The sequence below is a fragment of the Tigriopus californicus genome, chromosome 5 (genome assembly GCF_007210705.1).
Source record: "Tigriopus californicus strain San Diego chromosome 5, Tcal_SD_v2.1, whole genome shotgun sequence".
Lineage (NCBI taxonomy): Eukaryota > Metazoa > Arthropoda > Copepoda > Harpacticoida > Harpacticidae > Tigriopus > Tigriopus californicus.
Window position 1 is genome coordinate 9,546,720 of NC_081444.1, and position 16,022 is coordinate 9,562,741.

The window sequence follows — 16,022 nt, forward strand, 5'->3', positions numbered from 1 at the left end:
TTGTATATACGTGCACTTATCAGTTACTTTTACAAAACTTGTTTACAAAATTTCTACATCCCACCCGGCCCAATTCCCATCTGCAACTTCAGTATGAGCTACAGTCTATGAAGCCTCTCCCCCTTACTTAAATAAAACAAAGAGCAAACGTAGGAACTAGCTTCCAACTGAGTCTTTTTTCGGCTCTTGCTTTCGGCGTAGTTCCTCTAAATTCGCGGTTGATGATTCATCATCAATCTCGCCAAAGCTCTGCCTCAGTGCTGGTGGGACTGGAGTGTAGCTAGTAGCTAGTAGCTAGTAGCTAGTAGCTAGTACGTAGTATTGTTTTCACAATAGACAGTCGAGCACATGGCCCATATAGCATGTCCACACATATGAGACTGGAGGAGCACCGCAATTCAGATCTGCAGAGACAGAGAAACAACGAACCGAACGAAGTAGCCTATAAATTCGACGTGAAATTCATTATACTCACCAGAAGCTGTTTGTTTGTGACCAAGACAGGACCTCCAAAGTACATTATGAAGTTGGCAATTTTGGCTCTCACCCTGAGCATTATCATTGGGGACAGTTCTGCTCATGACAGTTACTCGGGATCATGCCCGGACTTTTCCCCCATGCCAGGATTTGATTGGGACAAGGTAAGCGAGACCACGTACAAAAAAAAACACATTTGCCCCTGGATGTGTGGATGAAAAGGTAATATAATATTCTGCCAATTCTTTTAATTTTCTCATTTCAGTTCAGAGAGGGTCGTTGGTATGCAATGGAGAAATTCGGTACCACCCAATCCAAGTGTTTTACATATGATTTTGGAGTAGACGAAGATGGTTTCAAGTTTGTGGAACAAAATTCAGTTCTCACCGGTCTCAAAAGGTTCTCCATCGATAACAAATACAGATATCGTGGTCGATTGGCATCGCCCAGCCGAGCCGAGCCGGGTAGAATGATTGTCAGATTCCCTCTGAGTAAGTACTATGCAATAGTACTAAACGAACAACGTCAGACGTACTCTGTACACTTTAAAGTTGGAAACTCGTGTGCTCAATGTTGAACCATGCATGAAAGTCAATTTGGTAACGCCAAAGCGTGATTCATTGAATCGTTCTGCACCTATTACAATTTTCCGGAAAACTGGTTGATTGAGCCGACATTCCATGGCTAACCATGAAATTCATTGGCTGATCTTTGGTTGCACATTATGTAACTCAGCTCTCATTCTTTTACTTTGAAAGAGCTCTCTTTTGTACTCGTTCGTTGAATCCTTTTTTAGATATTCTGGGTTCGGCCTCGTTCAACGTTATGGATACTGATTACGACAAATATGCCTTGTTATGCACTTGTCAAGCCAAAAGTCTACTTCTGCTGTCATTTCACCGACGATCCTGTACCATTCTCCAAAGAGAACCGATTCCCGACGCCGAAATCTCCAAGAAAGTAAGTGTTGCTTATGGAATTGGTAGCAAACCCACGTACCGGTGCAATAGTTAGTCATGGAATGCAATGTGAGCCTAGAGCCAACCAACCTCTTTTCTCGATCCTAGCTCCACGATCTCCTGAATGCTAAGGTTGAAGTGTCTGGTGAATCCGAACTACCAGACCATGATTTCGATCTCGTTGATCACAGCAACTGCGATTACTCTGACCGAGAAAAGGGCCTGCAAATCGACGTGGACAAAATTCTAGGCCTAGCCGGCGATGAGGTAATGATTATTATTTCGGCGCATCAATACGAGCACCGATCCCTCCCCCCTCCCCTCAAGTCATTGGTCATTGGTAGGCTTTTTTCCTTTCCCTCAATGAAAACCTTTCGAAATTACGAGCGTATCAAAACATTTTTTTCGAACGTTATTAAAGTTCTCCAGAGCTCTAATCAGAATGAGTCATACACCATTGCAACTTTTCGCAGGACTCAATCGCTGATTACGGAGAGTATACACCCGGTGTGGTATTGGAACAAGATGCAGAACTCATCTAAATATTATGCTGAATGACTGTTTCTTGACAATAAAGAATGTTATAAGTGTCCTCCTATCATCTTCATGGTATTGACCTCTTTTTTTGTCCCTCCTGAAAAAATGATATGATCGATTTCAGATTGAGGGAGGCATTGCCAAAGCTGTTGATGAACTCGGAGGCGGATTTTTTGGCGAAGGTGATAGAGAAGAGTTGAATGGTGACCTGAATAAAAACCTGCCGCTTAAAGAAGAGGAACCAAGGGTCTAACTAACTCGTAGATCCAGCACCCACAGTACATAATAATATCAATCAAGGAGAGTTCAAATCCTTCAATGTTGTGATTGCCCTATAATTGGTCTTTGTTCTACTAAATTTCACTCTGCTCCTAATAAATAATTCACGAATAAGGGACATCTAACTTCTTAGGAAGAAAGGATCGTTCCTTAGTAATTGAGAGACTTTTAGCTGGGAAACTTCCCGGACCTCTAGGAACTGACTGCCTCGCTGTCGCCTCCTGGTCGACTGCGCCAAAAATGGCTAGAAACACGTTCCAGGTAATCTTGTCTGTGGAGGAAGGTAATCCATCCCCGTGAAAGTTGAGTTCCAGTAGGTCGGTCGGTGGGTAGGTATGTGGATGGAGTGGGAGGTAGGCGTAGATGGCCACAGTGCAGAGCACACAAGCGGAAGAAGAGAGATGTGAGAACCAAGAGATAGTCGTCGTTCGTCGTCGTCGTTCGTCGTCGTCGTCGTCGTACGGAGTGGTGGTGGTGGTGGTAGGTAACACACAACACAGGCAACTCTGCTGAGAAAAGTCCTATCTGGAGGGTCTCATTCGTTCTCTTGGTTGTCTGCCCTTAATTGAATTGTGAAAAGACAGGTCGTTTTGTTTCCCTTGTTTCCACTCCTTCTTCTTTTTCTCTTGGAGTTTCTCGTCCTCACTACAAGTCGTTTCAAATTCCGTCAACCCAGAAATCCCATCTGTCCTTTCCAATCGCATCCCTTTTAAAGCAAAGGCGGGAGCAAGATTTAGTTGCGTCATTCATGAAAGACCAGTGTATCAAGTTAATGATGGTTCAAAGCAAATGGCTGTGCGAATGCCTTGTTAATCAAGACAAGTGAATGGAAGTGGACTGGGAACAGGTCCACTTTATCTTGATCCCTGGGCAATCAAGTGAGCATGCAATATGTCCAGTTAAGGAAATCGGACTTCCTTCAGAGGTCCTCTTAGCCCCTTGGGGAGCAACACAATGGCGATTCGTTCCAGTAACAGTTCGACCCATTAAGGACGAAAATTAAATTGAAGGGTTTAAAATGATAACGATGCTGCATCAGGAAAACGATACCTATGTACGTACATCTAACTGAATATGAGATCTTTGAGCCAGCCCAGAGAGGACGTGGTACTCCTCAGCCTCCAAAGGCTATCCTCGTGGAGCTGTTGCATTAACATGATTCGCAAGAGCGATGATTTGATTGGCGTCATCCCTCCGTTCCTCCTCTCTTCTTGGTCCTCTCTCAGTTGTTGTTGTTTTCGCCTGCAATACCCTCAATGGCTTGTTCACTTTACCATTGTATTACAGTGTGTATGTACAGTAGCTCTATTGGGTGGGTCCTCGACTCCTCGTCTATCGTTTTGATGCGCGTCTTTCTCGTCTTTCTTCCATTCTCACGCCGACCAAAAGCCATTTCCCCCTCCTCAGTCATCTACTCGTTACAAGTAGTTGATAGTACAGTGGTGTAAGTGCGCCAACTGGAACAGTAACTCGATTAAGGCATATCTTCCCTCTTCATCATAAGTCATTGGGTTCCTTGGGACTGAAGTGGCTGAGGAACACAGCACCAACCAACATATGGGATCATTAACTCCAACGACCCTGCTTGAACCTACCAACCAAACCACTCTCCGAATAGATTGAGCATATGTATCACTCGTGGTTGATTTAAGTAAATATCACTATCACTTTATGAGAAAAGCCTCTCAGGGATGTGTGGCTGAAGCAACGAACAAAACTTAAACGCACCCATTGTGTTGAAATAACCATCTTTGGGACTGAGACCATGGGGGCGTAAACAGAGCTGGTTTTCAAATGGTCCAGTTGGTGATACATCTACGAGCTTTGCAGCAAGTACGCATTAGTAGATACAAGAGTAACAGACACCGTGTAGAAAATTGGTCCAGAGAGTCATTCTTGGTAGTCTCTGGAGACACAGAACCACATTCTACTTGACTCGAGTTTAAAAACCCCTCCCTATCCCATACGAGGTCACTGCAACATCCACTGCACACATGCACGCACTCACTTGGGGGAATGCCAAGCACTACCAGGCACTCTCAGCTTGGGGAATGAAGATCCATTTGATCTTGCCGACATATGGCTTTTAACTTTTGTTGAAAAGTGTCATAAGATTAGCAAAAGCCTCCTCTCTGCTCCTATTCAAGCCTTGACCAAAATGGACCCAGTCTTTCCACGTTCCACGGAGAGAATTGGTTCTGATCTGATTGGCACCATCATGGGCAAGGGCAGTCATGGCCCAAGAAATACCTAGTGTTAGAGGGATATTTTCTATTTATTTCTCCAATTGGCTTGTAATCCTCGCTTGTAAATGGTAGATCAGACCAATCATACAAGTTACGAGATGTTGTCCGCTCAGAAAACTCATTTAGGAATTCAGGAGACGAAGAAATGGGGGTTTCTTTATGGCTACTTTATTTGGTTTCTCGCACTTTCGCTTGAGAGGCATTGGAAGATCCATAAAATAGATATTGGTCCATACTAAGCTATAAAATTCCCATCCATCTCATCGTCTCACCGTACTAGTTGAAAAAGAGAGGGTTCATCTCCCCGAGATCCCCATCTCAAGTTCCTAGTGATAACTTCATCCCATGGAGCTTAGGAGATTGAGGGTTGTCGATCTTGGGTAAGACGAGTGATTAGCCATTGATGAACTTGCCAATGCCAACAGAATAAAGACCACTGGGTGAAACGTATTGAAGGTGGGATGCTGAGCCCTAAGTTATGTAGATGAATTTCGACAATTATTTTACCCAAGCAAAACAAATCCAGATGGTTCATGGTGCAATTTTTACCAGTGGCCCAGAACAATGCTTTGGGGACTTCTCTCAGTCAATTGCCCGATCATGGCGCTTTTTCCATAAAGTGGTTGTTCCGCTGTTCCGCAACAGCCTTGCTCGCTCGCTCACTCGCTCACTCACGCACGTACTTGTGACGAGCACTAAGACGAACACGGAGACAACATATGGTGGAACAGTTAGAGGCAAATGGTCCAATGATGGGGCCAGAAATCTGTCACGTGGCTACGAAAAGCCAACCAGAAACCACCTTTGGAGTTGATCATTTCCTCTCAAATAGATAGTAATTGTTCCCTTGTTGATTCTAGATGGAATTACGTTCAGAGGAGCACCAATACACTGCAAAACAGTACGTATGTAAGAGGGAGACAGATCCTCTTCCGTCTTTTTCTTTGTCGTCCCCACCATAAGCCGGGTGTCGTTGGAAAGCCAATTACCGAAACTTTTGGAACCCTGGGATGTTCGGAACCGTGGCCGGGTAAAGTTATGAAATGGTGTCCGTAAATTAATTAGGCTATACGAAATTGATTGCTCTATATTGAGGATGATGGATGCACACGGATAGAGTTGGGCTAACGATACTACCACCGGTTAAATACGAATACGTTTAGGCTCTGCTACATGTGCCCATCCCTACCTATTTTCATCGGCTAAGGGACCAATCAACCACTCATTGGGACAAGATGTTTGCAACAAAACACGCACTCAAGAACTGGGGACTACCATATATTAAAAGTTGATTCATACGCATGGAGAACAAAATTCAAATCGTAAGATTAACTTTGAATTCGATTGGGACCAGGAGATTGAGAGCGGCTGTGGAGATGCGGATGATGTGAAGACGAATGTAGGGTCGAGGTCCAAGGACGTAAACTTTCTAAAGACGAAATACTAGAGCCATCCCCGAAAATGGCAGACATGTCCTTGTTAGGATTAAGAAGTGGAGAGCTCAAAGTGTTATGGGCTGGACCAGGAGGGGGAGGACCCGGAACACTTCCCATGGACCCAAGTTGCATGGATAGAAAATACTTGGTGGCTGCTTGACGTTCTTGTTCTCGCTCCTCAGCCGTTTGCCTCCTGAAATCGAGTGAATGATATGAGATGGCATCAACCCTCCATCTGAGATGGATACTAATCAGGAACACATGTGTCAGAAATGGAATTGTGCATTCATTTCACCTACACATTTATACCAACTACGTACAAGTCCATGTTCAGATCTGGATCAGATACTAGTCTTGTTAACTCAATTCCATCAAATATCGTGTTCGATCCAACTAGACAGCGTGTTGGTTGAGTGTGGAGTAAAGTGTGAAAAATGAGAGCTTCTCACTTGAATGGCTTAACAGATCTCAAGGGAGCAATGACTGATGAAATTTTGAATATTCAGAGCTATCGTTTTTGTGTACAGAACACAGCCGCTCAGAATGTTCCAGTTCATCTATCCTGCTTACTCTCAGGCTTATTGCCGATCAATTCTGGTAGTAAAAGATTGAGTCAGTCGATTCGCTGGCCAAGCCGAATGATTGGAATAGTTTAGTGGGACTTGATTTAGGAGGCGCCAATGATCGAACCTGCTAGCTTAAGCCGTGTAAGAACATGTAAGTTGGCCTGCATTTTTCACATCAAGAAAATATACTTTGCATAATGAAATGAAACCTCATAGATATTGCTCTCTGACCAATTGCACATGTTTATTCCACACAAGGCAGGGCAGGTGCCATACCATCTCCTCCATCCTGTGATCCAATCTGATGCGATCAACACCATAAAACTGGAGTTTTACGATTTCGGCCCGAAGCAGACCAGAAACAAACCAGCATCGTCCCCTTCAAAATGCCTACCAAACAGGGAACGCGGGAAGGAAAAAAGAGAAAGGAACAAGGGATAAGAGGAACAAAAGATATGAGAGGGGAAAAGTGGAACAATTGAGCGAAAGAAAGGCTTCTACAACAAGATAAAGACGGCAAAATGGGTGATTTATGAGTTGACTAATTCGATTTCCCACCTTGATCGTGCTTTGCTTGCACAGTTTAGGAGGCTCCAAGGTGCACTGAATGCGAGGCAGTCTACTTTTGATGGTGAGCTACTTTATTTGGTTCAGATGCTCAGAATTGTTCTGGACAATTTACGCGCCTACCCTCCTCCTCCTCCTCCTTTTCTATCTACAGTATCTACGGCATCGGAGTGCGACCCAACTAGCCAACCAACCAACCAACCAACCAACAACTAGCTCATTCATGGAAAAAGAAGAGATCTGGGTTTATTGTTCCTATTATGAAGACTAATGATCCCTCCCGTGCACCCCATCTTCCCTCCCAACCAGGACATGGTGCGTTCCAAATGGATCACGCCAGACCGCAAAGCAGTAATCGCTGTTAAACTAATGAATTTGGCGATTCCAAAACGGGTTGGTTGCCTCTCTCTGGGTTAAGACAAATCAACCCACGTATGTCTTGAGTTACGTACCTCCACTTGGTGCGGCGATTTTGGAACCAGGTCTTCACTTGCGCATCAGTCATTTTGAGGCTTTTGGCGAGGGTAGCCCGTTCAGTAGAGGCCAGATACTTTTGCTTGTGAAATCGCTTCTCCAGTTCGCAAATCTGCAAGCGAGAAAATGAGGTCCTGGGCTTCTTTCGCTTTGGTGGCGTGCGATTTTGATACGGATGGCCAATTCTTCTGGGTTGGGCTAGACCTACAACAATTGAAAAGCTCATACAGAGTCCGCCAAAACTTCTCAACTACAAAAAACGAGTAGAAGCAAGATATACAGATCATCGCAGGATCAAGGTCGCCTATACCTGATTGAAGGGTAATGATCAGGGTTTCTATGAAACATTGACTATAAAGACTGCTCCATAACATTCGAAATAAGACAGGGAGGAGATCATTTTTCTTTGGACCGATAACTAACAAAACAGCAGTCCTTAGGAGATCTTGCGTAAACTTGTATCCAAACTCCCATTCCTTACAGCCGTGAAGACTACTGTTATGGAGCTTTCCTGTTCCAGAAATGGTCTGTACTGCTTGCACATAACCTCGACGGAGACTGGGCGTGTTATCCAGAATAGATGAGGGTATTGCGAGTGACTTTTTTTTATCCCGAATGGTTTAAAGCACCTCAATTTCAAATAGGCTTGTAATAAAATGTCTTGTTTACTGTATTTTTGTTTGTTGTTAGTGCTCGGGAGGCTCTGGACCCTGCACATAGATACAGGGTTCACCAAAATTGAGTTCCTCTCTCCTCTTTATGTGTCCGAAAATCGTCCAGATAGTTCACATGAGTAAAATCTTTTTTTTTTTAATTCACGCAGTTACAACAACTTCTAATGTGATACATTACGCTATTTTATGTTTTTAATGAGTTTAAGCCGAAATTTGTCTCGCCTTTAACAACGATTTCACGTTCAGAGGAAATTAGCTTCAAGCTCTAGAGTAACTAACTCCATGTGGCGGAATGCTCAAGCATACGTTGTTGATTGGAGACAAGTCGGGAGAGTTCCAAGGCCATGTGACTTCCCACTAAAAAGAAGACAAGTTCGAAGCCGCCTTACGAAAGACAAAAAACCTCGCGTTGACAGTGAATGACATTTTGCCAAAAAGTCTACATATTACTCAATTGTCATAACCGATGTCTAAATAAAACAGTATCCTGGTTTAAATACCATATCAATCATTAAACGGATGAAAAAGTGGCCATCTAAGGTGGTTATTCTTAGTTTCTTTATTCGAAGTAAATTCTTCAGAGTCTAAATGATACTTTGTAAGGAATGACACGCTTGTAACACCCTTTATAGCTTCTATCGAGCCTCTGTAGTACTTTTTTGACGTATGATTTTTCGTTATTGAGTCCTATTGGTTATTTTGTAACAATACTTTTTTTTCAATATTATGGGCAATCAACTGTCTGAAGTTGAGGTGATTGAATCCCAATTGATAAACATGCAACCAAACTATTCTTAGCTTTATGGGTCCTCCCATGGCAAATGGCAAATACAGGATGGAAAGAAAATGAAAGCCTCTTTTAATAACTTTTGAAAATGGTACTCTTCACTTAAATTATTGCTTGATCATATTGGACTAAATTTTCCATTAAAAAAGACGTTTCAAAAATCTAGCACCATATCATTACCGATTCAATTTTTCTCTAAAGAAGATTGGTAAGCCCCTTTGCATATGGATAATTGCAAAATTATCTTCATCAGGCTTGCCTGAAATTTCCATATATTAGAAGCTTTTTATCGTGGCCTATCTGGTTCTGTCAAGGTAACGAGCGAATAAGCCTTAAAACTGTATTTACTTAGTCCATCGCTGCCTTCCGGACACTTTTTGATGCAAACAGTCCTCGATGCTTCAAAATATCAGGAAATAAACATACTATTTTTGGGTTTGGGTTTTCACAGGCTTTACTAATCGTGACAAGGAATGAAATATTAGGATTTGTACAATTGTTACCACTTGAATTTGATACAATACTTGCCTACCAACGAATTTGAGTTGACAGGCCTCATGAATGTGGGGTCGATTGGGAATTGTATTCAAAAACCTTTCAAAGTCTGACTTGACAGATGCAACCTGATCAACAACATAATTTACGTACTCTCCACAAATATTGGAGTGAAGTAATTAAAGAATGAAGGAGCCCGAGGAAAAAGATTAGAAAGAAGAAATTATTGAAACGAGTCTACGTAGCATTTTAAGCGGGCATTTGTCTAATTCTAAAGATTTTACGCGACAAATTAGATGCGTTCGTGTGCAACTCAAAAATTCACTCACCACCAAATTTTGACGAGAGCACATTGGGAGGAATTGGCATGGGATATCCACTCGTTTGAGGAGGATTCAAGCTCATGGGACGATAAAGCCAAGGGGTAAAATCGAAACCTGACGAGACAACAGAACTGGGAGTAAAAATGGGCCTATGTGCGGTAACTTTAATGACACTTCGTGCCTCCTCCAAAGTTCTGTCCCGACTCAATTCAGGTTCCTCGGCCGTGATGAGATCCTCCTCTATGCGTTCTGCTTCAATATCTTCGTCATCTTCGTCATCGACATCGACATCTTCGTTGTCATTGTCTTCAATACAATTTTGGCCCTGAGCTCCACGATGTTGGTCAATTTCAGTCTGATTAGGACACCCGTCAAGTTGTAGGTTGCCACAACTGCCGTTGCTTTTTTTATGGAATTTATCTTCCCTCAAAAGGCTTGATATAGAAAAAGACAGGGGTTTGGGTTTGGGCGTGAAAGAATCCGCCATTCTGACCAATTCCGTCATAATATGATGACGATTTTCACCAGGCTAACTTTGACACGATCAAGCGGGAACTGAGCTCTCTGAATGTCAGATATCTCGGTTGAGAGGTCATGTTTGAGCTCAAACGGTAAATGGAACACTTGAGAGAGCGAGGAGGAACGAAAAGAAAGAAAAGAAAGGGCTCGAATTCGGGCCAAAAAGAGGGGGGGCGAGACGCCCTCCGAGAAAGCGACGACGATCAGAGAAACAGAGAGCGAGAGAGATAGGAGAGGACACGAACGAGTGGTGGCGACAACCATCGACAACGAAAGGGGAGGAGCCAGATGATGGCACAAATCAAAGTCAACGCGAGGGATTTGCCATGAAAACAACCATCAAAGCGCATCATTTATTATTGATAGGAAGCCAGGAAAAAGGATGCTGTTCGCTCACAACTCTTCTTTGGCATCATTGACTTTAAAGTCAATAGTGATATCTTCTTGAGCGTCATATATAATCTTGATGAAGTTCATCCGATCTTTGGGAAATGGAATATCTCGAACCATGCCACTGGAGTCGGGGCTGGCAATCTTGTAGTACTGGCCTGATCCTTTCACGTAAGGCTCCCATGTTTCAGTTTTGGACGAGGGGTTGCCATACTTGGCAAAATTGGCCATAAAACCGGCGAATCGTTTGGACATGTCCTTGTCTTCCGCAGTACTAAGAGGAGCAGCCCATGGCAATCTGCATTGGAGTAAAATAGTCTTTATAACCGCACACATTGACTCATATTTTTAGTGTTCTAAATGTTTTTGACCCGAAGTCATACTGACCTCATCAGATATCTGATATCATCCAAATGAGCCACACCTCCAAAGGACTGTGCAGTCTCGTTGAAAAGGCTCACGTACCCCCAACCACCAATATAATCGAATCGATAAAGATATACAGGAGAATCACTGCTGCGAGTATGAAGGTGAGCAGCATGAAGGGTCTCATAATTGAAAGTGATGTCACTAAAAAAGTTCGAGCCCGCAATTCTATTACTGGGATCCGCAATCTTTCCGTTTCTGAAGTAATGCTTCACAATCTTTGACCAATCCTGAAATTGACCGATCGTTAGGGTGCACATTCCATCAGCGAAGTCAGCAATTTAGGAATATTGGATGCATTCTTACCCCTGGTCGCAATAGGTCTTCACCGGCCACGAAATTGACTAATTCCTCCTGATTCAAAATGTCAATCTCCTTTAGGCGTTGTGCAAAGATTTTTGAGTACCATGTACTCATGTACCAAGAGCCCTCTTGCGATGTGGTTCCGACCAAGAGTGGCACACTCCTATCGTATTGGCCAGTTCTTAGAGCCTCTCGAGGATCAACGGGAAAAAATGGCGAATCTGATTCGGGATCAAACCGAGAAGTATAGGGTGTTAGTGGGATCTTGGCCAGAGTACGTTTGAAAAAGACGTGCAAGTCGCTAATGGAAGCAGCCAGCTCTTTCGCATCCACTTTCCTGAGACAGTCGACCAGTGCTTGACTTGGCTCCGTCGGACAGTCGAAGAGTTTAGCCTGTCGTACGGCCACCTTGTCGTGAAAGGTGAACCTACTGGCCCACCCCATATTTGATGTTCCGCTCAAGGCAATGATGTTTTTAAACAGCCCTTTACTTCGAGGAGAGATCAAGTGGCTGTGAGAACTAGCTCCTCCCGCACTGTGCCCCATAACTGTAACCTGATTGGGATCGCCGCCAAATTGACGAATGTTGTCGCGAATCCACTGGAGCGCCATAGTTTGGTCGTGCAAGCCATAGTTTCCAGGTGCCACTTCATCTTCCGTGCTTAGAAAGCCAAACACGCCCAGTCTATATTGGATATTGACCACCACGACATCCTGGTCAATTAGGTAATCAGGGCCATACATGTTGGTACTGGCCGATCCGACTAAGAATCTCCCTCCGTGAATCCAAACGATGACGGGCTTGGCGGCCTGGTCTGCCATGAGGTTGGGGGTGAAAATGCTCAAGGACAAGCAGTTTTCGTCACCCACCACACCGGCCTCGGAAAACGAGGGAATTTGCAAACACACCGGCCCCTCTTCTCTTCCATCAAAAATGCCATTCCAGGGTTTGGCAGGTTGGGGTCTCTAAGGCGCAAATAACCATTGCAACATATATAAAATGGTGTAATATACTCAATTACTACTCATAAGTTACAAAGAAGAATATCGCTCCCCATCATCTGTCTGATAGTAACCCGACGGAGCTCTGTCCTCTGACTATTCTCCTTGTGGGTGAATAGCTGACCTATGGAGCAAAAGGGCGTACCCTGCAGCAAGCATCAATTCAATTTCTCAGTGGATTCGATTTACTGGTTTGTAAACTACACCAAAATTAACTTTTTTAAGATTAAGACAACTCCACCGATTGATGAAATTTAATTGGATGACCTTGCAAGCTGGTTTTAATATTAGTCTCCAAATATTTGAGCAAAACTACGAAAACCTCCGTTAGGCCTCCAAACTAATTATATCACTTTAACACAGTAACTGGAAGGCGGTAGTGATAAATCGGCTAAGTAAGGAACACTTAACAGAAATCAAACAGAAAAGCCACCGTTCTAACCAGCCCTAAAGCCCTAAAGGACAAACAAGTGACAATACCAGGTCTCAAGAGAACAAACCAAGGAGAGGATTGTTCAGATACTCTCTCAGAAACCGAGAAAAGGACCAAATTCAGCAAAATGAGTGCTACAATTTTTTTTCCTACCCATCCTGCCGTACTAAATGTGTAAAAACGTTATCATTTTACAAAATGACGTTTTAACCGAAAAGTCTAAGTTTGAGTCAGCGTCTGTTGTCAGTATCGTCACAAGCGGTATTCAACGCTGCGATGAGGCCACCATTCTAACCAGCCCTAAAGGACAAACAAGTGACAATACCAGGTCTCATCAAGAGAAACCAAGCTGGAGAGGATTGTTCAGATACTCTCTCAGAAACCGAGAAAAGGACCAAATTCAGCAAAATGAGTGCTACAATTTTTTTTCGTACCCATCCTGCCGTACTAAATGTGTAAAAACGTTATCATTTTACAAAATGACGTTTTAACCGAAAAGTCTAAGTTTGAGTCAGCGTCTGTTGTCAGTATCGTCACAAGCGGTATTCAACGCTGCGATGAGGCCACCAACATTGTTTTATCCGCAACACTCCCCAGGACAATGGACTAAACAGTGTTGGATTTAAATCTTGTCAAGAGGGTGGTCATAAATCCTTCCATTTTCCAGTATGACAGAAAGTTGTCTTTTTACCACTTCTATGGCAGACGATGCTTTGTCTTGCATAAAGCAATAACCAATGTCCTAGTGGTGTCTTTTGATGAACAGAAAAACCTTCGTCTCCAAAGTCTCCTGTTAATGTAGGCTCGCTCTGGTGTTGGCCTTCTTCCCTCCCTTGACGGAACGCAACCAAGGGTGTCTTGAGGTCATTATCGCACACCCCTGCCCACAATACGTTGACACTATAACATAGCAGGATGCTGTCGAAAAAGGCTCCCATGAGAGCTAGATTCGCCACATTTCGTTATCTATGCTTTCTAAACTTTCCATAGACATGGCCCATTCATGAGTTTTAAATTGGAAAACTGTAAACAATCATATGACCAAGAATCAGCTTTTATAGAAATCGGCACTGAAGCTCAAATCGTCCCAATTAGAGTTACATGAAATCTTGCCCAAAATGATACGAATAGCCCTGCATACTAAACATCATAAGTAGAACAAGTTGTTTGTTCTTCTGACGTTTTATACGTTTATCGCTATAAAAGCATTATGTGAAAATAGATTGGAAAAAGCTGAAACTAGAAGGCATGCCCTCAGTTGCCCAACAAGTCCCACAACTTTGATAATTGTTCACCTAAACGAAATCTAGGATTAGACGCCTTACGCTGCACTAAATGTTTTACGTTCTGCACTTCAGAGGGCGCTTTGTCATTCAGCCTCTACCAAATAAACGGCCAATTGGGCCAATTCCCTTTTTTATTGAATTGTTATGCGTTTGTGTTGTTTTTGGCTAATTCTATCAAAATCTTATTTATAATTAGTGCCCTGGGTCACATAATAACCGGAAAAACAATTGCGCTCAAGGCAAGGCAAGAGCAGTTTATTTAGCAATTACCGTGTCTCTTCCCGCTTTGTTTTGGGCCATGTGACGTTGCAAATTATGATCCTTATAGGACCTTGATTATGATCTGAGAGGAAACTTCATACTGCAAAGTCTTGACATGAATATTAAACGTCTATCTACATTCTAGAAGCAATTCTGAGACAACTTATTCCATGCAGAAATTGGACTCAAAATTCAACTTTTCTCAAGCTCTTGATTTCTTTTCAATGTTGTGCTCTCGAATGACACTACCAGCCTATCAATGATGACAAAGGATACCAATATGGTGGCAATCAAGGTTTACCTTAAATCTTAGGTGACCAACGGGTGCCTCAGCATACGGAATGCCTAAAAAGCTGAGATATTCTTTATCTTCCAACGTCTTGGACACTTTTCCTTGGATCCTCCCAAGGGTAGTTTCTCGGACAAAGGCTTCATCATCACCCCGAGAGAATGAAGAGAGAAGGACTAGTCCTTGTAAAACGACTGGAACGGAGGAACTCAGTCTCATGATGCTTTCAAAGACAGACTCCCGTTGCGAGCAGAGTTGTGTTTCTCTGCATGCAATGAGCATTCAGTGCACTAAACAGCAGAAGTGATAACAAAATAGGGTCTAGCAACAACCCCGCACATGTACAAGGTCATTGAAAACAAACTTGGGTTACTGGGAAAAAAATGATCATCTAGTAGGACCACTAACTTAAGCTGTTGTTAATCTCTATGTTTATTTTAGGACTTTCGTGAAACTTTGAAGTTAAATGCTTTCCTTAATCAATGATGCAACCTTCAAGTTCCTCCAAACAAGTCACATGAGTGAGTCTATCCTATCAAAAAATCCCTTCATAACCCCAGTCATTATTGTCTACTTAAACATCTTTCCATTTTATCAGCTCTTTCTTTCACATATTCATCATGCTAACAAAAATGTGTTGAAACTGCACTCCATATACGAACTTTTAAACTTGGGAGTTATGATCCTTTTATTCATGTCCTAAAATTTGATAACGAGGGAACAAAAAAAAGAACCTAATCTTAGGGTGGCTTTACACTACGATGGAAAACCAGGATTGAATCCGGTTTGAGGATGGTAGTAGAACTAGTGATGGGGCGAGTCCAGAATTGAGTCCAGGTTCTTTCAAAAAGACTCAAGCGCGGATTTGTGAAAAAAATATCATTCTTTGGATTAAATTACTCAAAATGAGTCTTTTCGTTCGACTTGAGTGCAGTGAAAGACTCGAGTCCTCTGGTGGACTCGCCCCAACACTAGTCCACTTGAATCCTCAAACCGGATTCAATCCTGGTTTTCCATCGTAGTGTAAAGCCGCCTTTATCCAAATTCAAAGAAATGGTAAAAAACGAACCATTTCAAGCAACAAATTGATTACAAACAATCAGGAAAGAGAAGCTGAGTACGTAGAGCTTTTGTCTGAATGGTAAACTAGGGAATCTTGTAACCAAGCCTCTCGTAGAAAACAGATTATTTTTATATGGTTTCAAAACTATTTTGGACCAAGTTGTTTTTGTGAAGTTCCACTCCATACTTCCTTTCACTGCATCCATTTTGTTGAGGAATTATGTGCTCTTT

The 16,022-nt window shown here is 42.8% G+C and overlaps 3 protein-coding genes across 4 annotated transcripts; 1 reads left to right on the top strand and 2 right to left on the bottom strand.

The window, feature by feature from the left end:
• Window positions 1-347: 347 nt before the first annotated feature.
• LOC131881448 (apolipoprotein D-like) lies at window positions 348-2,366 on the top strand. Of its 2 annotated transcripts, none has more exons than XM_059228304.1 (5): window positions 348-641; window positions 743-968; window positions 1,274-1,437; window positions 1,545-1,703; window positions 2,098-2,366. In XM_059228304.1, exons 1-5 carry the CDS (start codon window positions 363-365, stop codon window positions 2,224-2,226), a joined length of 957 nt encoding a protein of 318 aa, XP_059084287.1. In that variant the 5' UTR covers window positions 348-362; the 3' UTR covers window positions 2,227-2,366. The 2 variants fall into 2 exon arrangements, with proteins under 2 accessions (XP_059084287.1, XP_059084288.1); XM_059228305.1 differs by lacking the exon at window positions 2,098-2,366 and adding an exon at window positions 1,910-2,028.
• A 3,402-nt stretch (window positions 2,367-5,768) lies between these two features.
• LOC131881447 (T-cell leukemia homeobox protein 3-like) lies at window positions 5,769-10,393 on the bottom strand. The gene is made up of 3 exons (XM_059228303.1): window positions 9,827-10,393; window positions 7,520-7,745; window positions 5,769-6,127 (listed from the first exon to the last, which is right to left on the bottom strand). The coding sequence occupies exons 1-3, from the start codon at window positions 10,323-10,325 to the stop codon at window positions 5,827-5,829; spliced, it is 1,026 nt and encodes a 341-aa protein (XP_059084286.1). The 5' UTR covers window positions 10,326-10,393; the 3' UTR covers window positions 5,769-5,826.
• A 266-nt stretch (window positions 10,394-10,659) lies between these two features.
• LOC131881444 (juvenile hormone esterase-like) lies at window positions 10,660-15,024 on the bottom strand. The gene is made up of 4 exons (XM_059228299.1): window positions 14,742-15,024; window positions 11,462-12,424; window positions 11,117-11,385; window positions 10,660-11,027 (listed from the first exon to the last, which is right to left on the bottom strand). The coding sequence occupies exons 1-4, from the start codon at window positions 15,009-15,011 to the stop codon at window positions 10,733-10,735; spliced, it is 1,797 nt and encodes a 598-aa protein (XP_059084282.1). The 5' UTR covers window positions 15,012-15,024; the 3' UTR covers window positions 10,660-10,732.
• Between the last annotated feature and the right edge of the window lie 998 nt (window positions 15,025-16,022).